The sequence below is a fragment of the Cyprinodon tularosa genome, unplaced genomic scaffold (genome assembly GCF_016077235.1).
Source record: "Cyprinodon tularosa strain WSP-4 unplaced genomic scaffold, ASM1607723v1 ctg277, whole genome shotgun sequence".
NCBI lineage: Eukaryota > Metazoa > Chordata > Actinopteri > Cyprinodontiformes > Cyprinodontidae > Cyprinodon > Cyprinodon tularosa.
Genome location: NW_024038982.1, coordinates 132,958 through 155,978, shown reverse-complemented (window position 1 = coordinate 155,978; position 23,021 = coordinate 132,958). Strand labels below are relative to the sequence as shown.

Genomic DNA, 23,021 nt, shown 5'->3' with positions numbered 1-23,021 from the left:
AGGTACCTTGGTGTATGGTTTGATGAAAAACTTTCATTTAAGATACATTTGCAGAAGATTATTGATAAATGTAAAAAAGGTATTAATATATTGAAATGTTTGTCAGGGAATGACTGGGGGGCAACTAGCTCATCCTTGAAAAGAATATATGATGTTTTAATTCGATCTGTGTTGGACTATGGATGTATTGTTTATAAATCAGCTGCAAATTCTTTGTTGTTAGATCTAGATAGAATCCAAGCCAGAGCGCTTAGGATATGTAGTGGTGCTTTTCGAACATCTCCAGTTCCTGCTCTTCAAGTGATTACTGGAGAAATGCCACTGGACTTAAGGAGGATGAAACTGTCAATAAATTACTGGTTAAATTTACAAGGGCATGAGGAAAATTACCCTACTAAACAGATATTCAGAGAATGTTGGGAATATGGCCATAATATAAGGAGTTTTGGATGGGAAGGAAATATTTATGCAGAGTATTCTGGGATAAGTAATATAACACACTGTAAAACTGTAAGTACATCTAAAATTGCTCCATGGTTTTTCGAAATGCCAATAGTAAATTTAGAAACTAAAAAAATAGAAGAGTCTTGTGGAGGTTTGTATCAAATTATTCAGCAGCATTTAGAAGTAAGGTATGAAAATATGACACAAATATATACAGATGCATCAAAAGAGGAAAATGGTAAAACAGGAGTAGCAGTATATATTCCAAAAGAAAATATTTCTATCAAGAGAAGAACAACAGATAATTTATCAATTTTTTCAGCAGAGATGTTGGCAATTATTTTAGCATTGCAATGGGTGCTGGAGGTGAAGCCTAGAAATGTAGTTATCTGTTCAGATTCAATGTCTTGCCTGACTAGTTTTAAAAGTGGAAAATCTGAAAGCCGTCAAGATCTTTTAGATGAAGTCAGTTATTTAATGTATGGTATAAGGCAACAAAATATAAGTATTGAATTCACATGGGTTCCAGCACACAAAGGAATCTTAGGTAATGAAAAAGTAGATAAGTTAGCTAAAGAAGCAGTTAAAGTAGGAGAAATTGAATATGATGTCCCGCTAAGTAGAACAGAAATAAAAGTAATTATTAAAGATAAAATAAATAAGGTATGGCAGAAGAGATGGAATTTAGAAAAAAAAGGAAGACATTTATATAAAATACATAAAGATATTAGCATAGGATATAACAGTATAATGAGTAGAAGAGAGGAAATATGGATAAACAGGTTAAGGATTGGGCATACTAGTTTAAATGCAGGTCTAAAAATAATAGGGAAACATTCAACGGGTAATTGTTGTTATTGTGGAGAAATCGAAGGAGTAGAACATGTGTTGATCTATTGTAGCAAATATATAAAAGAGAGGAAAGAACTGGAAAGGGTAATGGGGAGTTCAGTAAAGATGGCAGATTTATTAGGGAAGCATCAATCAGATAAGATAATTAAAGCACTTATTAAATATTTAAAAGATACAGAATTAGCTGGGAGAATTTAGTGTGTGTATGTGCGTGTGTGTAAGTATAGATAGAATTTAGTTTCATGAAGATATAAAGATATATAGACATTATATTTCTGAATTACATCTCCGTCCAGTTGATGGCGGTAATGCACACAGGATGCAAACTGCCAGAAAACTCAATAGAAGAAGAAGAAGTGTCCAAGACAGTTAGGTGCCTGCTAAGGACGCGCTAGAAAAATATTCGAAAGTGGCCCTTTATGGCTGCGTCACTCTCGCGCGACGGTACAGCCTTTGGCTCCAGTTGCAAACCAAACCGTCGCATCTCCGTGCAGCGGCTGCTTGGTTGTTTTTGTCACGGAGTTGACCAAAACAACGAGATACTGTAGGAGGAGGAAGGCGAATGAAGGTATTTTTTAAAAACCGAGTCATATTTGTAAATAATCTAGCGAAGAGTAGTTCGCCTTTTTGGGTATTTTGAAACATTTAGAAAAGGCGCATCAGGCGAGGGACGGGAAATGGTGCAGAGAGCGGAGCTAGCAGGATAACGGCTAATGTTAGCTTGGTGGAAGAACGATAGGAGCTTTTGGCATCTCAGTCTTTCATATATATGAATCTCATATCTCGGTGGTTTAATAAATTAGTCTTTCTACCCTTCAATATAAAAGTGATAACATTATGCATAAGTGCTTAAAAGAGGAAAACAGAGGAAGTATTGCTGTTTTAATGAGCAATAAACTAGTTGTACTTGAGTTTTAAGTAGTTGTGGTTGTGTCACTTCTAGAACATTGAAACGTATATTCAAATCTCATTTTGATTAAATTGAGGTTGAGATGAACCAGTTCAAGCAGGTTCGTACCAAACCTTTGCAAATCCCTTTAGTTTACATGTACTAATACACCCAAATGAAATATTATGTTGTGTAAAATCATAAATACTCAAACCTTGAACAGCAGGCGATTAAACTGGTTTACCCTCACTTCATTTTTTAAGTCAAAGCAGAGTTATTTTCACACTTTTATGTTTGGTGTGGCAATACCTCACATATGATTCAGTTTTTAAAACTATTTTGAAGAGTGTCGGAGTGTGTCCACGTGCAAGCTGCCCACGTGTAAACCCAATAGTTGATAAATAACATAAAAATGCTGGTTTTAATTAGGAGGTGTAAAGGCAACAAAGCTGTTTATATGTGAGCCCTATATAAAATAAGTTGGATTGCAATATGATTACTTCCAGTAAGTCTCTGTGTCCTTGTGCTGCCTTCATTCAGTAGGGTAAAATGGATCCTTTCCACTTGTAAAAGGTAAAGGATCAGTGGAAAGGGTCATTTTTTATTGTGGTAGGGAAGAGGAATATGGTTGATGTACAGATAATCCTGGCATTGCGTAGGCTAGAATGCAGTACTCATCATACAAAATAGTTTCTCTGCTCTGACCTGTTAAAAGGTTAAGGTTTTGATCATCTCAGCAACTCTGGTATCAGAACATTTTTCCAGGTATGCAGTGAAAATCACAACATGAGCGATGTGTTCATGTGCAACTTTCGTGTCAGTTTTTGTTATTTACCATAATTACCACACCACATGAAGGCACCATTAGACATGTTGGACGCCTTCATCTGTCTCAGGTGTGGACGGTTGCCAAAGCGAGATCCCGCTCCATCATGCTGGTTATCTTACTTTCATGCAAACTATGTTAGCATGTAAGGGACTGGTTTTGCCTTTTGGCAAGATATTATGTCATTCAAACCTGTAAGGCAGCATTTCTGTCTACTCCAAATAAATCAGTATAATAATGGTATTTAATATATTTACCAGCAAGTTAGTTTTTGTTTGGTTTGATTTTGAGTTATCAAACCAACTCAGTCGTAGTTCCGATCATTCGAACAGAGCCATTATTAACTGAGTGCAAAATAAAATTTTTATGTATCATGTGTTTTTTTCAGGTTAATCAAATTATATGTAATATACAAATGTGTAGTGGGCATTTCTTATATATGAATTACCTTCAACTTAACTCGCATATGAAAATGGATATTGGTGTGACATGATTTATTCACAAATGTGAAAAGCATAAAGAATCAAGGCAGAGTGTATATGAATCCAATGTTTGTGAACAGGGGGTTGGTGTGAGACTTAATGCTTATGCGCTGATCCAAACGTGGATCACTATGAAAAAAAAACAGAAACTGGGTGATATGTTTTTTTTTTTTTGTTTTTTTAATACAATATTCATTTGTGGAATTCTCAGAATTCTGACTGAATTCTGACAATAAAAAAGTCAGAATTCTGAGAAAAAATTTAGAATTCTGAGAAAAAAGTCAGAATTCTGAGATTTATTTCAGAATTCTGACTTTTTTCCCATGTTAAAATGAAAAAAACATATTTTTTTAAATCAGTTAACTTTTTCTTCAGTGGCCCTAATCCTCTTCCGTATACATGAGATCTATTTTTGTAATAAATTACCATAAGATAAGTACTAAAAATGTTTGTTAAGGAGCATTAATGGCTGAAGAGGAGGAAAGGTCTTTATCATATATCCAGGAGTTTCCACAGACAGGAAACGGAAGTGGTCCCCTTAAATCAAAACCCGGTTTTTCAAAATAAAAGCAGCGAATCGAGAATGGTTTCTCATCTCGCCGCGGCTCTAGAGATCAAAGTTAAGCCGTTAAGCGTCCATGGGTACCATAGAGTCTGTGATAAATGTGTGTTTAGACAAAAATAAAATAAAGATAACGTCATCATCGGCGTCGATCTTTTTATCCTTATTTTAGACCCAGAGCTCAGCTTCCCTTTGTCCATCCAGGAACGCAGCGCCGATCACGTGACCAACAGCAGAAACTTAACTTTTTACCAAGAAGGGAAAACGAAAGTTATTTGTCCCACACGTTTCCCTGTGTTCCGATTTACTTTTCCATCTTAGATGTTTCATCTTTGGAGCGCGTGGTGCAACCTCACCGTCACACATGCAGTATTTATAAGCGCCTTTTTAGAGCAGAACTTAAATGATCTAGCGTGGTTTGTTTTCTATTGATGCTACCTAACGTCCGGGTTTCCTTTATTTTTTTGCATTTAACGTGCTGATTTAAAAAAAAATCCTCAATATTAGAATTTTTATATATTACATCTTATTTCACTTAAATAACTTGATTTCTGGAAGACTTCAAAAGCAGCTCAAATTGGCTTCATTATCTCCTTTATCATCTGCTTCCTCAATTTGATCGCCTGAAGGTGAGATTTATAATTGTGTCCTAGTGCAAAGCCTTGTGCTTTCTATAACCACAATGCATATGTCTAATAATACAGAAGTATTTCATTATTTACTTATTTACCCCTTTGACTGGGATGTAAACATGAAGAACTCTTATTTGTAAAAACCCCAAAATGCATATTTGTATTTTTGTGTGTCAGATGTTGCTTTGCATCAGGATCAGATGAGTCGGCTCCAGCCCACTGTCTCTCCTTGTTACTCTGATGAACCGACACTGCTTTGTGCTCCATTAATGTGGGCCTGTCCAGCTCTGTGCTGACAGGACCAGAGGCGATGAAACTTGACTCAGTATTGGGTGACTTCTTGTTGTCAGCATCACTGATGCAGACATCATCGAGGGTGTTGGGTATGACACTCAATGCGGAATCAATCTTTATTAAAAAAAATATAAACTGTGTAATCTTAATTTCAGATTGTGATCCCTGGTGTATGTTTGGAGGTAGGGAAATAAGATACCTATAAACAGAATTAAAAGCTGCTGGATTTTCCACTTCATAGTTTTTACCCTCTGTAACAGGCCAGAAATAATATATAGCTGCGACAAGAAGTTTTTAATTATTAACCGATTTTTTTTTTACCTTGGGATTTCTTTTTAGCATTACACAGAACGATGGCACCTCCCTCAACTGTATCCTTGGAGTTTAAGTGTGTTGTAATCTGAAAATAAAAGCAGCAGAGATTAATTTCTGCATGTACTTTTTCCTACTGTCTATGCTTAAACCTTCCCAGATTGTCTGCTCTGTTGTGTGGTGCATTTCAGGACGTTAGCAGCGTCCTTGGAGTATAGAATGTGAGACTTGTCCAAGGACACTTAAGCAGGCTGAGGGGTTGTCTGCTGATGTAACGGTTTCTTGTAACCTTTCTATTTATTGTTGGTGTTCTGACTTTGGCTTTGTCTCTGCTTCCAGTGTGCGTCCATCCTGACCCAAGGGTTCATCTTTTGCCTTTTCTGTTGGAGTGTGAAGACTTGCAATCATCCTAAACAAAGAGCTGTCCAAGCCCCCCTTTTAACTCCACCCCTGCGATATGAGCAGAGGTAGAGGAGGGTCCTACAAAGAACATTACAACAGACATCAGCCTCCCCACCTTCAGGCTAAGGAGAATTACTACAGAAGCGGTCAGGCCTCACTCTTTTATAGAGCCGGTCAGGAGCTTATCCCAAATCTAAATTACTACCACCATCCAGGAGGGCCTATACAGCCACCGCCTCCTCTGCTCCCATCTGCTCCCCCTATACCAGGCCAGGTTAGAGTAGTCGCTGCTCCTGACCACATAGATTACCAGGTTCAGGGTGGCTGTCCGGTTCCGAATTCCTTCCGTAGTAGACAAGTAGAATTCCTAAGAGGACGGAGCTCTGAGGCACCGCAGTTCAGACCTCGCTTACAAGGAGGCGGGGCAGCATCGAGCAGGCCTCCTAGTTCTCCATACCATTCACAGTTGGGCTATAGTAGATATCCAAACCCTGGCAGCAGTCCGAGAGGACGAGGAAGCCAAAACCAGAGTTTTCATTACTCTTTGGGTCCAGGAGCATCTCGAGGAGCCAAGGGCCCTCGATTCCAAAATAAAAACCAGTTCCAAGGAAAAACCAACAATAATCAATTTTCCAACAGGCAATGTTGGCGAGAGGAAGACTCTCTGTGTGATAGTTTTCAGAGTTTCTCTCTTGAACAAGATCCAGCCAACCAAGGTAGAGAGAAGTTAGACAGATATTCATTATCCAACCCCTTAGCTGATTCCAGATTTGGAAAAGTTAACATCTGCCTTACACCGCACATACAGGAGCAGGTGCACGGGGTTCTGGCTGCTTTGAAGCCAGGTGAGAGTATCTCTGCGAAAGTGTTAGCCAAAAAACTCCATTTGCCCAAAAAGGTAGTAAACAAGGCTCTCTACTCTTTGGAGGGCTCACAAAGAGCTTCTAAGCAAGGACTTCAACCTCCTCTGTGGAGTTTGTACAAAGCTGAAGGTCCGGTCTCTGATAGTAGAAATTCAGTTTCTTACCTGTGTGCCGGTACTGAACAACCCGAAACAACTGAAACCGTGGTTGACCCAGGAAAGGAAACCAAAGGACAAGTTAAAGAGGAGAAATCTGACACAGAATCTAGTTCCTCTTACAGCCCGTCTCCAGAGTCTTCTGACTCGGAAAAAGCCCAGTCACCAGCAGAAAGTCAGAACCACAGAAACGATCCTGCAAGCACAACCATCTCCACTAATCAGGACGCTAGTTCTCCCATCATGGCACACAAAGAGCAGATTTTACAATGCCTTCTTGATTTAGGAGAGGCAACTGCTCTCGTTTTAGCCAAAAAACTGTGTCTAACAAGTGCTAAGCAGGTAAACCCCACACTTTATGCTTTGGAAAGGCAAGGTGAAGTTGTTAGAAATCGTGATACCAATCCTCCAAAATGGGAGCTCTCTGCCCACCGCAAAGAGAGGATGGAAAGGAGCCTGAAAGTCTCAAAAGGTGCTCCTGTTTTTGGGGATCTGATAAAGATGGAAATCAGTACAGAAGAGAATAACGAAGGGTCTGTCTTCCCATCGTCAGCGTTACCAGCTATGCCAGGCCTTGAGCCTTTGCCTCTGCCGGATGATTTGCTGGAGCAAAGTCGAAGTGGTTTGGTATATTAACTTTCATCCTTTTTATTTTCATAATATTTTAACTTGTAATGATTATTCCAGGTTTTCTATTGTGAAACTGAAAGTTTAACTGGACCTCCAGTTTCAAGTAATGTCAAAGGAGTTAATGCTGACATTGTTTTCTGAAGCCTGTAGCTATAGTCACATTTACGTTTTGCCTATATTTCAACTAAAGTAAAAAAAAAATTTCCACGTGGGAAATAGGTGTTGGAGAAACACACACTGTTTTCCACCAAAGTAACCATCTGAAAAAAGGGTTTTATTGTTAAATAAAGTTGAAAATGCTAGCTTTTTTCTTCTTTTTTACTAAATTTACCCTGAAGGAGAACTTAGCTTTTTATTACTTGATTTAAACACTAAAACTTAACTCATGTATCCCTTTTTCCTTGTTTTAGGAGCCCACTCTAACGTGTGAAGACAAAACTCCCAGCGACCTACCGTGGGCCTCTGATGACATTCCAGAGTTTCTCAATGCTATCCGCCGAGAGACTGATGCCAAGAAAATTGCAGAACAGCAAGGTGGCGCCGTTGGAACTGTTGCTGTGTCTGTGGCTGCACCACCTCCTCAAAACCTGCAGGCTAAATTACAGGAAGTGAGGCTGAAGAACCCCGTCAGTGGACTGATGGAGTATGCCCAGTATCTGGGCCAAAACTGCGAGTTTCTGCTCCTCAACCAATCAGGACCCTCTCATGACCCAAGGTTAGTCGACTTTGTAGGTAACCATGCTGTTTTAGGGATAACAGATTTCAGTCCAGCCTGTGGATTGAGTTTCTTTCTTTCCCTGCCCTTGATAGATTTCGTATGCAGGTGATGCTGAATGGAAAGCTGTTTCCTGTCGCAGAAGCTTCCAGTAAGAAGGTTGCTAAAAAGGATGCTGCTGCAGCTGCTCTGCGCGTGCTTAGCGGAGAGATGCAGGGAGGGACGGTAACGCCGGAGGAGGGAAATGCTACCAGTGGTGACCAAATAGTGGACATGCCTCTAGATGCCACTGTGAGATTTTTAAAACAAATAAAAAAAAAACAGTCTGTAGGAATGTAGTTGTTTCTTTATTTAATTGATCTTTCTCTTCTTTAGGGTTCAGATGAAAATATGGGTGGGACGTTTGGATCTAACAGTGTGGAAGGATCAGCAGAAGGAGCTCGCCAGCCTCTGTCCCGTTCCCTGCCCGGCGGGAAGAATCCCGTGTCTGTCCTGATGGAGTATAGCCAGCGCAGCGGAAACCCCATCGAATTCATTAACACAGGGCAGGCAGGCCCACCACATGACCCAAGGTACGCACTCTGTCATCACTCAGATCGTATAAGGTTGCTGCTTATATTTCTTTGAAAATGTTTAGGGCTGATCAGGCTGCAGTGAGTAAGAGTCAGTGAGGAAGAGATAGAAGGTAGCAGAGTAAAATACATCCCTTTTGGGGAAAATACAAATAAAACCTCTGAACATTAAGGTAAATAATCCATCTTCACCCTGTTTAGGCATACAGCAAGTATATATCAGTGCGAGGGTGCAGCTGAAGTGGGACTAGAGAGAGGCATTGTATGTTACACATCTTTCTTTAATCTGCAGTCTTTAGCAGTGTCCCTATGGGTTAAATTTTATGTATTAGTCCTTTTAAAAAAGCACCAGTTGAATATTTTTTCTGATTTTATAATTTCACCCAATCAAATTGAGGGTATGTTTTCATTTGTGGGCCACTGGGACAGAAGAAAAAATGCTGCACAGTCCCACACAAATCAGGACATCTAGTCAACCTATGCGTAGTAGGAGCCTCTATACAGCCAGTGTGACCAAATAAAAATATAAAAATGCATCGTAGCTTGCAGAGCTGGACGTGTGACCCAGTTTTTAGTCATCTGACTGGAGACAATAACCATCTTTGTCTGTCTTCTCTTTCAAATCTATTTCTTAAACGGTCTCTGGAGTGAGAGTGTTATTGACTCGTGGTTTGTTGCACCTTTTCTAAAAGAAACCAAAGAAGTATCATAAGCAGTAAAATTATAATAACCGTATCTAATTTGTTTGTGTCTTAATCTTAAAATACTGTGTGTTCTTGGTTACAGCCTTCTAATCTCTGTCCCGTTCTCAGGTTCATGTTCAGGGTGAAGGTTGGAGAGATGCTGTTTGCTGAAGCCTCGGCACCAAGCAAGAAGGTGGCCCGTCAGCTGGCAGCAGAGGAGGCTGTTAAAGAATTAATGGCCGATGGAAAACTGCAGGTAAACAAGGTAAGATATTGAAAGAGAATCTTAAGGAGTTGATATTATTATGCTTTTTTAGCCCCATCTAGTTTCTACAAAGAACCTGCTTCTCTCCTGTTCACACAAAATGATTAAGACCTGTATGTATAAACAGGAGCTGGAAATGATTTACACTATTTTACATTTCATCACATCATTAAACTTTGGTATATGTATTTTTTTAACACTACAAAGAAGTGGATATTAATAATAATAAAAAGTGAAAAAGATCTTTAAAAAGCTATTGGAAAAACTGCATCATTAAGGCCAGGACAATACAGTTTGAAACACCCCATGGAGCACTGCTTAATCTATCAACTGAAAAGGAGAAATGTGTTGTAGAACTGCAAACCTACTCAGGCATGTCTCTTTATTTAAACTGACAGGCCAGGCAAAGAGGGCAGTGGGGGAAAAAAGGAGAAGCTCCCAAGGGAGCAACAGACATCATGCACTCAGATGGAAAATATATCGTATGACAATTATTAGTCCATCCTTCTGATTTCGGTGAATAGTTAGAAATCATTACTTTCATTTTGCCTTAAGCCTTGAAGAAAGAAAGTAAAGGTTCATGCAAGACACCAAGTGGGGTCGAAGTGTGTTATTGTGCATGTAAAATACTTAAAGTGGGTTCACTGCCATACAGAAAGGTAAAGAGAGTTTCAACTTTCATGCAGATCCATGCACGAGTAGAAGCATGCACTTTTACACAAAAGGGTTAAAGTAAAGTCATGCAATAATGGAGTCTGGACAAGGAAGTTTTTGACATTACCACAAAAATAACATCCTAAAATAAAACATCTACAGGCTTATGCTCAGTGCAAAGGAAAATAAAAAAAAATCGCAATAATGGTGAAAAACAATCGTTTAGCCCCACACATGAACCACTTGGCTGATTGAAAGTTGCATAGAGCTGAAAGCAGGAAAGTCCTGGAAGAAATCTGCAGAGGCTGGGTTAGAGGTTCACCCTCCTACAAGATGACAACCTTTAGCATGAAACTGGAACAACCATATCATACCTTAGAATGGCCCATCCATGGCCCATACCTAAATCTAGGTCAACATATTTTTTGTGAAACTTGAGTTGCAATGTTTAAATACACTTTCAGGTGTTAAAAATCTAGAAAACCATGCATCCTTTTTCTCTCACTTCAGTTTGTCCATTCAAAGAATCAAAATAAAATACACTCATGTTTTGAGTTCGTATATTAGCTAAGGGTGAAAAAGTATAGATGCAATCACAAACCAGCTAATGCTCAGTATTCATTTAATGCCAGATGTAGTAGAAATCTGTTCTTCTTGCTGACTATTTTACATCTCTGGTTTATTATTTCCCTGCCTTCCAGCCTCAGTTGCCCCTCACTCTGCCCCTTGAAGGAGATGGAGGTGCTTCCAGTGCCACCTGTCCTTCTTTGCCTCCTTTAACTGCGAGTGAATTGAGAGCTGCCCATGAGGCAGGGGTTGGGGACCTCATCAATCACCTGAACAACAACGCTGTGTCAGGTCTGCTGGAGTATGCCAGAGCCCGGGGCTTTGCTGCTGAGATTCGGCTGGTGAGCCAGTCTGGACCCCCACATGATCCTAAGTAAGTACGAACATTTGAGCTTTTAAATACTGAAAACCTTCTTTATGCTCAAGCCATTTCTTTGAAAGGTTTATCTACCAAGCCAAGCTGGGCGGACGGTGGTTTCCTTCAGTTTGTGCCTCCAACAAGAAACAAGGAAAGCAGGAAGCGGCAGATGCTGCGCTGCGGGTTTTGATTGGAGAAGCTGAGAGGGCGGCACGCACTGGAGAGCTAATTCCAACTGAGGTATCCACTGAAAACACATTCACTAATAATAACAAAGTCGTCCACATATGTGAAATATTGCGCTTGGCTTCAGATTGGCAACATGGGACAAAAGCTGCAGTACAGAAACATTTCACGTATAAGTAAACTGAAAATTTAACTTAACAATTAAAATACCTAATTGAGGAATAACTGGTTAAATTCTTAATTTATTGTCCTTTTAAGGGACAATTGATCATTTTGAACAAGGGTTGTGTTACAAGCTTAAAAATATATGTTTGTTATAAAAGTAGTGTACATAAGTGTAATCAGCATAGTGATAGAAATGATATATACTTGAATATTTTAGCATATAAAGGGCATCATATATAATCCAAACCAGCACAGTGCCCTTGCATTGATCCCTGCATGCTTGAGGCTTTATACTTTAATGCTGTGATCCATTTGATCAAAGACAGAGCTAAGATCTACTCAGGCAGGCACAGACATGAGTCCATCATCTTAGGCCATGGGAATATCATTATTTCATTCACTAGACCTTTAAATGCATTGGAACTCAGAACAATTACAGTGTGAACAGGGTGGGGCTTTAACAGAAGGTAGTAGTTATGACTGTCTAATCCCTAATCTGGTTCTGCAGTCAGTTCTTAGCTACCTCACCTACCGATATCTAGTTGACACGTTCAGAAGCATGTCAGGAAGTGGTAATTACTGGAGAATGAATAGATCAGCTATGAATGTGTCGGCATGGCTACCATTGATCTGCTCTTTGTTACACTTGCTCTGCAAAGTGTTTTTCAATACAACAATTTCATTCCACTTTCAGTATCTATTAGGTTTTAAATAAAAGGACAAAATAAACACAATGTAAGATATTAGCTGTTTAGCTTTTTAAGCTCGAGTAAAAACTCTCACCAACCTACAGGATCCATCTTAACACAATTACTGAAGCTCATGTCTGTTGGCCTACTGTAAATGAGCGTAGTCGGTGCAACCCAACATGCTGGAACAGGATCTGTTTGTTTTTTAAGCCCACCTCATTGCACAACGAGGAAATAATGTTCTTCTTGTCTCTGCATTTTTAATGATTGAAAGGGATTCTCTTTATGTACAGTTGATGGGAAAATCTGTAATAAACCTGAACGTAATTTGAGCCCTCATTCATCAAGCCGTACAGCAGGTTTTGGCTTGGGTGTGGTTTTTTTGTTTTATCTCCAGTGTATGAGACGTAAAGCCATTTAGAAGAACACATACTGTATTTTCTGCGCTATAGAGCGCACCTCACTACAAGCCGTGGCACAAAATTATTTGAAAAAAACTGGAAACTTCAAGATATAAAGTACACCTGGCTATAAGCCAATGATATCTACTGAATTGTCTCCCACCGAACCTGTAGGGAGAGCTCTACTTATCACCCCTAGAGTAGGGACAAAGATGATAGCTGTCTCCTGTTAGCTTGTTTACTTACAGCATTAAGAGCTTCTACTGAAAGATGGGACTTTGTCAGCTCTTTATTTCAGCTCTGCAGGAGTTGAGCCCAGTCTCTTCATTGGTTTGGCAGCTTTAATGGAGCAAATAAAGGTCAAAATGTGCCAATTTGGTAGGGTTGGGAATTGAAAAGATTTTCACGATTCCGATTCCCTTTTCGATTCTATGAAACGATTCGATTCTTTGTCGATTCTTTTTTCGATTCCAATTTGGGGGAAAAAGGAGAACAAACAGTTTGATTATCAGCATCAACTTTGTTTGCACAATCTTACAAACTCAACAAGATCAAGATGTCCACAGGAAATGTGAAACTGGAGTAACATCTGTGTTTAAATGAAAAATGAATACAAGAACAAACTTAATAACCAACAATGTCTAATAACAAATGATGGGATAATAACCTATTTTAAATAACAAAAAATACTAATTATAAAACAGTAGTAGGGAAAATGAACAGTTATTTTGCAGAAAGATGAGCATATCTGCTTTTTCTGAAAGGATACGGGATCTTTCAGCGCTTAAGGTGTTTCCAGCTGTGGAGAACACCCTCTCAGATGGGGTGCAGGAAGCCTGCACACAGAGGTAGTTTTCAGCCAGTCCAGATAGCAAGGGCAGCGTATCTTGCTTGTTCCACCACCACAGTGTGGCGCTATCCCTGCAGGGGATGGAGGGCAAGCTTTTATAGAGCTGGATTTCCTGATCTACCCTCTGGGCTAAGGAAAGACGGGGCTTTGATTCACAAAGTGACCGCAGCTCGTTGTCTTCCTCCTCGAATAGTTCTTCCAACTTGCATAACTTGTGTAACTTGCGTAACTTACGTAACGTACGTAAAAAACGTGACGTAAGTCGTGCTCCCCAGAGCCGGCGCTCTAGGCTCTGGTGCTGCGGGAATCGAAAAAAGAATCGTTCAGCAAGCTGCCAAACGATGCCATGGAATCGGAAAATACGGAACCGGTTCTGAACAGGAACCGGTTTTCGATTCCCATCCCTACAATTTGGGATTTTTTTTCTCCATCATGTCAGCTGCTAGATTGCTCTTGTGCTTAATGAAAATTAGCCCCTTATTCTTTCATTTCCAACTTTGACTTCACCCTCTGGCGGTAAGGAAAAATCCACAGAACAGCCGCACAATGTTTGAAAGCTTCTTGTTTACTTCTTTCTTTGCAGCTACCGGTTAGCGGCAGCACTTTGCACGACCAGATAGCCATGTTGAGCCACCAGCGTTTCAACGCCCTGACCACCCGCATCCAGCACAGCCTCCTGGGACGCAAGATTCTGGCTACCATCGTCATGAGAAGAGGGGAGGGACTGGGAACTGTCGTCAGCCTTGGAACTGGTAAATTCATGACATACAGGTGCTGGTCATAAAATTAGAATATCATGAAAAAGTAGATTGATTTCAGTAATTCCATTTAAAAAGTGAAACTTGTATATTATATTCATACATTACATACAAACTCATATATTTCAGATGTTTATTTTGTTTAATTTTGATGATTACAAATGACAACAAATGAAAATCTCAAATTCATCATATCAGAAAATTAGAATATTGTGAAAAGGTTCAAAATTGATGGCCCCTGGTGCCACACTCTAATCAGCTAATTAACTCAAACCACCTGCAAAAGCCTTTAAATGGTCTTTCAGTCTAGTTCTATAGGCTACACAATCATGGGGAAGACTGCTGACTTGACAGTTGTCCAAAAGACGACCATCGACACCTTGCACAAGGAGGGCAAGACACAAAAGGTCATCGCTAAAGAGGCTGGCTGTTCACAGAGCTCAGTGTCCAAGCACATTAATAGAGAGGCGAAGGGAAGGAAAAGATGTGGTCGAAAAAAGTGTACAAGCAAGAGAGATAACCACACCCTGGAGAGGATTGTGAAACAAAACCCCTTCAAAAATGTGGGGGAGATTCACAAAGAGTGGACTGCAGCTGGAGTGAGTGCTTCAAGAACCACCACACACAGACGTATGAAAGACATGGGTTTCTGCTGTCGCATTCCTTGTGTCAAGCCACTCTTGAACCACAGACAGCGTCAGAAGCGTCTTGCCTGGGCTAAAGAGAAACAGGACTGGACTGCTGGTGAGTGGTCCAAAGTCATGTTCTCTGATGAAAGTAAATTTTGCATTTCCTTTGGAAATCAAGGTCCCAGAGTCTGGAGGAAAAGAAGAGAGGCGCTTCATCCACGTTGCTTGAAGTCCAGTGTAAAGTTTCCACAGTCAGTGATGGTTTGGGGTGCCATGTCATCTGCTGGTGTTGGTCCATTGTGTTTTCTGAGGTCCAGGGTCAACGCAGCCACATACCAGGAAGTTTTAGAGCACTTCATGCTTCCTGCAGCTGACCAACTTTTTGGAGATGCAGATTTCATTTTCCAACAGGACTTGGCACCTGCACACAGTGCCAAAGCTACCAGTACCTGGTTGAAGGACCATGGTATCCCTGTTCTTAATTGGCCAGCAAACTCTCCTGACCTTAACCCCATAGAAAATCTATGGGGTATTGTGAAGAAGAAGATGCAATACACCAGACCCAACAATTCAGAAGAGCTAAAAGCCACTATTAGAGCAACCTGGGCTATCATAACACCTGAGCAGTGCCACAGACTGATCGACTCCATGCCACGCCGCATTGCTGCAGTAATACAGGCCAAAGGAGGCCCAACTAAATACTGAGTGCTGTACATGCTCATACTTTTCATGTTCATACTTTTCAGTTGGCCAACATTTCTATAAATCCTTTGTTTTTATTGGTCTTCAGTAATATTCTAATTTTCTGATATGATGAATTTGAGATTTTCATTTGTTGTCATTTGTAATCATCAAAATTAAACAAAATAAACATCTGAAATATATGAGTTTGTATGTAATGTATGAATATAATATACACGTTTCACTTTTTAAATGGAATTACTGAAATCAATCTACTTTTTCATGATATTCTAATTTTATGACCAGCACCTGTATAACAAAAGTTGGGTTGGTAAAACGGGAAAAAAAAAGTGTTGTCCCTGCATTATTTTGTCTGTATATTTTGTTGTTTTTCTTTGCTTAGAGGCAAGTGCTGTAACAAATCTAATACGTGTGGATCACACAAGACTTTGTTGTCATGTTGGTTGACTTGGATTTTTCCTTTTCTTTTATGTGTCAGGAAATCGTTGTGTCAAAGGGGAGGAGCTGAGCCTTAAAGGAGAGACTGTAAACGACTGTCATGCTGAAATCATCTCCAGGAGGGGATTTATCCGGTAGAAATGGATACCACACTCGTTTATTGATGCTTCTCCCACATTTCTAAAAATACGCTCTCCTCTCCCAGAAACAGCCAGCGCGACTTTATTTTGAGACGTAACCCATCGTCTCCTTTCCTCTCAGGTTTCTGTATAGCGAGCTGCTCAAGCACTGTGATGGAGCAGACGACAGCATTTTTGAGCCAGCAGAGGAGAACAAACTCAAGATCAAATCTGACATCACGTTTCACCTTTACATCAGGTTGGGGCATCTTGCTAGACCTTTTAATCTTATTTTGGCTCTTGTCAGACATTCATGTTGTTCCTCTTCCCTCTTCCACAGCACTGCACCTTGTGGGGATGGAGCCCTGTTCGATAAGTCATGCAGTGAGGCAGGAGATGAAACCCAGGGGCACAAGCCTCTCTTTGAGAACGCAAAGCAGGGCAAGCTTCGCACTAAAGTGGAGAATGGTCAGACAACACATTTAAATAAACCAGCAAAAGGGGGACATTACAGTGGATATATAAAAGTCTGCTTTTGATACATTAACTGGATTTTGTGATGTTAAAAGATGAGACTCTGATAAATCATTTTCTGCACTTATTCTACATGTAATGTGTCAAATCCCATATCTAAAAAAAAAAGCTTTTAAGGGGAAAAATTATAGTGCTTTGTTGAAGCACCTCTTAACGTCCCTTAATTTTGCCACACTTGTCACATTTGGCCCATTTCAAACAGACCAAAGTTTGTTTCCCCACTTGTTCTGCACCTTCTGTACAGGTGTGAATAAAGACCAAACAACTACAGAGACCCGCTTTGCAGACACACACTACTTAGAGCTACCTACATTATGTAAAGGGGTGAAAGGAAGCGGTACTGTGAACCACTGCGGTCAGTGGTGGTACCCAGTACTAGAAAGAAAGAGCAGCTGCCATTGTAATAAGCCAATCTAAGCGCACAGTGATTCTGATGTGCATTCCAGTCGGATACATGCTCACTCAGTTTGTGTCTGGCACAACACTCTATTCTGCCTGTAAGCCTTTGGAGATAATGGGTTTCAAAACACGCAATGAGCGTGTTGCATCCTGTCTGAAATGCCAATTAGCGTCAGTTTTGCACTTGGCAGTCTGCACTCAAGACCTAATAAATTTTAAGGCTATATTCAGTTCAAACATGTTATTTAGTGTAAAAAAAAAAGGTGTCCAGCATCTTAACTCGGATGCTTGTGCATCAGGAAATAAGACTCCCAGAAATCTGCATGCTCAGTGCTCCGGTGTTGAGCTATTCTTCTGCTGGCTTTTGTTTTGTTATTTTTTGTTGACCCACTGCCCATCTTATATCTCTTTTGGTGATACTACTCAGTGTTGTTTTGTGCCAAATCATGTAATCATAACCTTAAGCTTGTTTTTAACATCCATCTCATAGTTTTGGGATATTTCCAATTTTTAGCCTTGCTTAGATTATTTTGTTTTAATAAGACATATATGTTGTTATGGGTGATGCAGTAACAGCAAATGGTCATGTTCCTTCAGGCCTCTTGGCAGCCTCAGTGGCCAGTTTTCTTCTCATTGTGTCGTCACTTTTGTAAGGGTGTTCAGTTCCTGCTAATACTGCTGTGCTGTATTTCTTTCTACTTCTGACCGTCCTAACGATGTTCAGTTTCTTATGCCATGGAAATTGTGTCTGTCTCCCGACTGAAACCTTTTAACAGTGAAATCGCTCGAATGATTTGGAAGCTCCTTGCAAACTTTATTTTTTCTGAAAGATGCAGCATATTTCAGGAAACAGCTAACCTTTACTAAAACAGCGGCTGTTTCCCCGGGATTAGTCTAATAATCTGTGGTTAATTCTGGCCTCTGATTCAACGTGGATTGTAATGTGGGGGGATTGTGATCACAGTGGCACCCCAGCTATGAAATTATTTCTTAATTTTCGCTTCACATATCATAGGTCAAATTACATGTGGGGAAAAAATGCAACATTGTCTCACATTTTACTTCACAAAAAGCTACCATTTGAACAGGCCTTAGTAGGCTTTTTTATATCTGCTGAATGTGCCACGATGCTATTACTTGTTGTGCTGAATGAACTGATGGTGTTTTTGAAAGAGTTAAAGCTTTCCTGCTGCTATTTGCAGGTGAGGGGACCATCCCGGTAGAGTCGAGCGCCATTGTCCCCACCTGGGACGGCATCCAGCACGGTGAAAGGCTGCGAACCATGAGCTGTAGTGATAAGATTCTGCGCTGGAATGTGCTGGGCCTGCAGGGGGCACTGCTCTCTCATTTCTTACATCCCATCTATTTGAAGTCCATCACGCTGGGTAAAATCATGCTGCTGATTGGTGGTTGTTAAAATCTTAGACAAGCATTTAGAAGATTTAGCACTGGTAAAAAAGGATCGCTTCCACACTGACAGATTTCTGTCTTACATCATATCAGGCTATCTGTACAGCCACGGTCACCTGACGCGTGCGGTCTGCTGCCGGCTTGCCAGAGACGGTGAGGCCTTCTCCCAGAGTCTCCCTCCTCCCTTCACTCTGAACCACCCTGAGGTAAGAGCATAAGTTGCTCTCTAATCAGGACATAAATCAGAAACATTGAGGTCATTTTCAGTAAATTAATTAATGAAGCTGCCAACGGTCTTATATTGTGCCTGCACAGCTGTTTTTATTGTGCGGCGTCTGTTAATGGAACTCATCCATCAATTAACAAAAAGCAGAAGAGTTCTTGTTGTGCTGCCAGGAAAAAAATATCCACAATCACATCATTCATATCAGTTAATGCTGTAAGGGGCGTCTGTATCAAGCAAGTACTACAGTTCAGCCCACATTTATTCTGCACTAAAGGTCCACTAATAGCAGTTTTCTGGTCAGATCTTTAAAAGGCCTGACTGCTGATTTTAAATCTGGTTTAATATCGACTTTGTTAATGGTTGACACTATCAGATATTATCAGGTCACAACACAGCTCCAGTCTTCCAATCTTATTTAATTTAAAAACATTTAATTGTACTCAGGAAACATCACAAACTTGTTTAAATTGCACATGAGGTAGTGCCATAAAATAAAAATTCAAGGTTTAGAGCATCGATATTGGCTGATTTTCAGACCTTTGTGAAGGTATATGGTACGTAACTAAATACAAAATGCTTTGATTCATTAAAAAGATGGGAAGTCTTGGTTGGAAGGCTTCTCCAGAGTCAAGACTCCTTCCAGCAACCTGAGGGACTCTCCTCCACTTCCTGGTGTATCATAAATGGTCCTCTCCTCAGTCCAGTTCTTTGAATCTCACCTAGAAGCAGAAAGTTAAAGATTTAAATAATGAGCTTTTTATCAAATGTGGTAACACATATTAATGAATGACAGTTTTAAATCTATATCACAAAAAATAAGTTATAATTAATTGTGCTAGAGTGAAAGAAGACACTGAATATAATACATTGTGTGAAGCATAGAAATGGCTGGAGGAACCTCAGTAGTGATCTTTGCAGATTGAGTTAGGGTCCTTACCTTTCTTCCTACTGTGCATTATGGCACAAGATAGACGGATCCTTATCCCATGTCCAGTTCTTCATTTTGTCTAACCCACTTAAAGAAACTGCTTTGTTGCTATGATATAGCTTTCTGATGTCAGCTGATACGATATAAGCAAGAATCATACATACCTTTTTTTACTGGAATTTATAAAAAGATTTTGATCAAATTCAATTACTCAAGCAGAGAAAAATAGTAACAACGACAGGTGCAATAACAGCTGACTAACTGATTATTAACCAATGTGTTCGATAAACTTTTGACAAAAACGAAGTGTTTTTATCTGCATGTCAATATTGGAATCTTTAGGTATAGGCTGATATTAGACCAGGACATTACAGGTCACATCATATTTACATCATGCATTTTGAATTATGAAAGTTTCCCAGAAACTCTAATGGTCTTAATGAAAAAGAAGACAAATATCACCAGTTTACTTTATTGTTTTGTGTTCTACATGTTAGTATGGATGCACATAATTAAGTCCTTGGTGAGTTTAACAGTCTGTGCTTAACATTACAAAGAAAACAAAATGGGACTTTATTCTCTGAAGGTTCTTTTTCATAGATTTCAGTGTGATATCAGGCTGGTACAATGAAAGATGCATTTTGTTTAACTCTCTGTACACATCCTCACTGATGGTATTAGTGTTTTGTCTAAGACTTTGTATTTGAAATTGCAGACTTGCATTTTGCATTAGATCCAAACATTTTTCCTCTCTGCTGAACTCCAGGTGGGCAGAGTGAGTGTGTACGACTCCACCAGGCACACAGGCAAGACCAAGGAGTCCAGTGTGAACTGGAGCTTTCCAGACCAGCACAATGTAGAGGTTCTGGATGGGACCAAAGGAAAGCTAGATGGGTATGTGTCAAACTGTTACCTCTTGTTCATGCTGGAAATGTAATTGTTCTGTAGCCTCATAGGTCTGTTATCTTTAGTCAGAAGCTGAAGATTCTATTTAGGATGTTTTAGAACTTGATGCTGTTAAACATTTACATTATTTACACTTATGCTGATGTCCTTTTGGCCAGGTCTCTCTTGCAAAAGACATTTTACATCTAAATGGGACTAACCTGGTTAAATAAAGGCCAAAAAAAAATAACATTTTGTGGATGTTAGTTTCGAATGTTGTCAGAGTCTACTAGCTATCACTAACTAGTAGTCATAGCTAATTAGCCAATGCTGATCCCCGAAAAAATGCTAATATCAGCTGGCCAATGTATTGGCCTATCTGTAGTATATCATTAAATGTAAAACAAACAAGCTACAAAAACATAAAATACTGTTGAAATAAATGTTTCACAGCTGAAATGAGCAGATGTTGAGATTTATGGTTAAAATCTCTCTAAAAAAACTTTATGACTAATTTGTTAGTTCGTTGTGCTCTTTTTTATGTGAAAGGGGTTCCTAAGCATGTAAACTGCTTCTGCAGATATATTTCAGTGGATTTAAAGAGAGAGATGAGCAGTTATAAGAAGAAGGTCAGCGTCATCAGATAGAGCATACTTTTAGGGCGCAGATCGCTTTTTAGAGGCGGCAGCATTGAGGAAGAGCAGCAGACACAATGGATGATTTTAGGACTTAAAAACATCACTTGACTTGTATTGATTTCAATCTTAGAAACCACAGTGATGCATTCATTGTAATATACCCTATGCATTTACAGTCATAAGAGAAGATTCGTTTTTTTAAGTTAACCTGTGTTCATGCGCTCCCTTCCTAGATAATGGATTATCTGTGTTAAATAGATGGTAAAGTACGGTTGTTAACTAAAAAAAAAACTCAACTGTATTTTGCTTTATATAGCTTTAGAGCTTTAATTTGCAACATAAAAGTACCAAAAATCAGCATGTGTAATTAATTTTACAGTTATTTATATCAGATATATATCAGTTACAGATATAATGGCTTCTACATTGGTCTCCATCAGTACATAACTAACCAATTATTTAAAATGTCCCCCTTCAGGAACAAACAGGCCATGTCCCGCGTGTCCAAATCCACCCTCTTCTGCATGTTTCGCTCTCTGTGCCAGAGGTACGGCCGCACAGACCTCTCTCTATCCTCCTACGCTCAGGCCAAGACGTCGGCCATGCCCTTCCAACTTGCCAAGCAGCGGTTCTTTGAAGCTCTTTGCGTCCACGGCTACGGAGCCTGGATCGGGAAGCCGCTGGAAGAGAAGAGCTTTGAGGCTTTTGAGGCAACTGGATACAATGGGGGGGGTGTCCATGTGGGATATGGCAACAATAATAACGGAGGGGTAGTCGAGTGCAAGCAGGAGGAGGCGTAGGCCCATGTACTTAAAAAAATTATTCATCTGTGAGGGAAATGGAGAGCAGGGTATGATTTAGGAGAGGGGGTGGGTTTTGCAGACATGAAGTAAAAGTACAATCAAACAGCACACAGCCAGTGGCCAGAACTGTATCTTCTGATGAAACATGTTTGAAGGGTGCAGGGAGAGTGATAGAAAGGGACAAGACGAGTCAAGGGCAAAGCCTGAAGTATGAATGAGGTTACAGTTGACATTACAGAGATCCACAGGCTGTGCAGAGCTCTGTATACACTACATGCAAAAGAAACTTTCTGCATCCATGTTCCTTCTCTGTCAGCGTTCAATGGCTCAACCGAAACTATGTCATTTTCTTTTCCAATTTTATTTTTCAATTTCTGTCGATTGCGTGGTCTATTCTGTTTTAATTTTTTGCTTTAAAATCTTGTTTTCTTCTATTGGTTTAGAGGAAATTGTCAAACGGTCTGGACCAAGATGACTTCTACTGATTATATTAATTCTGTTTGCACCTAAAGCAGCAAAATGGTTTTGGCCTAATGTTACCCTGCATTTTAGCAGCGAATGAAATCACACCATGGTTAAAAAAAACAATTTTATTTTATATAACCATTATTTATGACATTGATATCCAAAATCTTTTTTTTTATATATATATATATAAAACAAAAAGCAGCAATTAAAGGTTAAAAATAAAGAACAAATGAATAATATTTTATAAATGTTTTACTTTATTTTATGGGGGAGCCGTATGAAAATGTAGATACTTGCTCTGGTTAACATTATTCAATAATGTGGCAGAGCAGCACCCATAGCAGGTTGAAGGGGTAATGAAGGATCTGGACTCAAATGCTTTTCTCCTGTGTGCGGTTATTAAAATTGTTCTAAAGTCAGAGTAAAAAATCACTCCAATCTAGGAAAAAGTTATTGCCCTAAAACTTGTTTTACTGATACTTTAAAACAAGACTTGAATTAGCCTGATTTGCATCTAGCTTTACAAAAGCATAGTCAAGAAATGTATTGTATATATAAAATGAATGGACATGTTTCTTTCAAAGAGCTTCCTCCAACAGTTTCTACCCTCTGAATAAATTTAAGATCCCTCACTGA

At 39.6% G+C, this 23,021-nt stretch overlaps 1 protein-coding gene across 3 annotated transcripts; it reads left to right on the top strand.

The window, feature by feature from the left end:
• Positions 1-1,735: 1,735 nt before the first annotated feature.
• adar (adenosine deaminase RNA specific) lies at positions 1,736-22,489 on the top strand. Of its 3 annotated transcripts, XM_038290203.1 has the most exons (17): positions 1,736-1,864; positions 5,633-7,185; positions 7,267-7,340; positions 7,754-8,058; positions 8,154-8,349; positions 8,434-8,630; positions 9,443-9,578; positions 10,934-11,172; positions 11,241-11,397; positions 14,032-14,200; positions 16,016-16,109; positions 16,237-16,353; positions 16,435-16,562; positions 18,230-18,412; positions 18,531-18,643; positions 20,358-20,485; positions 21,593-22,489. In XM_038290203.1, exons 2-17 carry the CDS (start codon positions 5,751-5,753, stop codon positions 21,912-21,914), a joined length of 3,993 nt encoding a protein of 1,330 aa, XP_038146131.1. In that variant the 5' UTR covers positions 1,736-1,864; positions 5,633-5,750; the 3' UTR covers positions 21,915-22,489. The 3 variants fall into 3 exon arrangements, with proteins under 3 accessions (XP_038146131.1, XP_038146130.1, XP_038146129.1); XM_038290202.1 differs by having other exon boundaries at positions 5,633-7,340; positions 9,443-9,569; XM_038290201.1 differs by having other exon boundaries at positions 5,633-7,340.
• Positions 22,490-23,021: the final 532 nt, after the last annotated feature.

Excerpts from the sequence above, each read along its gene's own strand:
- adar (XM_038290201.1), top strand. The coding sequence starts at position 5,751 with ATGAGCAGAGGTAGAGGAGGGTCCTACAAAGAACATTACAACAGACAT. Across the intron at positions 9,579-10,933 it reads GAAAACTGCAGGTAAACAAG|CCTCAGTTGCCCCTCACTCT; the intron begins GTAAGATATTGA and ends CCTGCCTTCCAG. Across the intron at positions 16,354-16,434 it reads ACGTTTCACCTTTACATCAG|CACTGCACCTTGTGGGGATG; the intron begins GTTGGGGCATCT and ends CCTCTTCCACAG.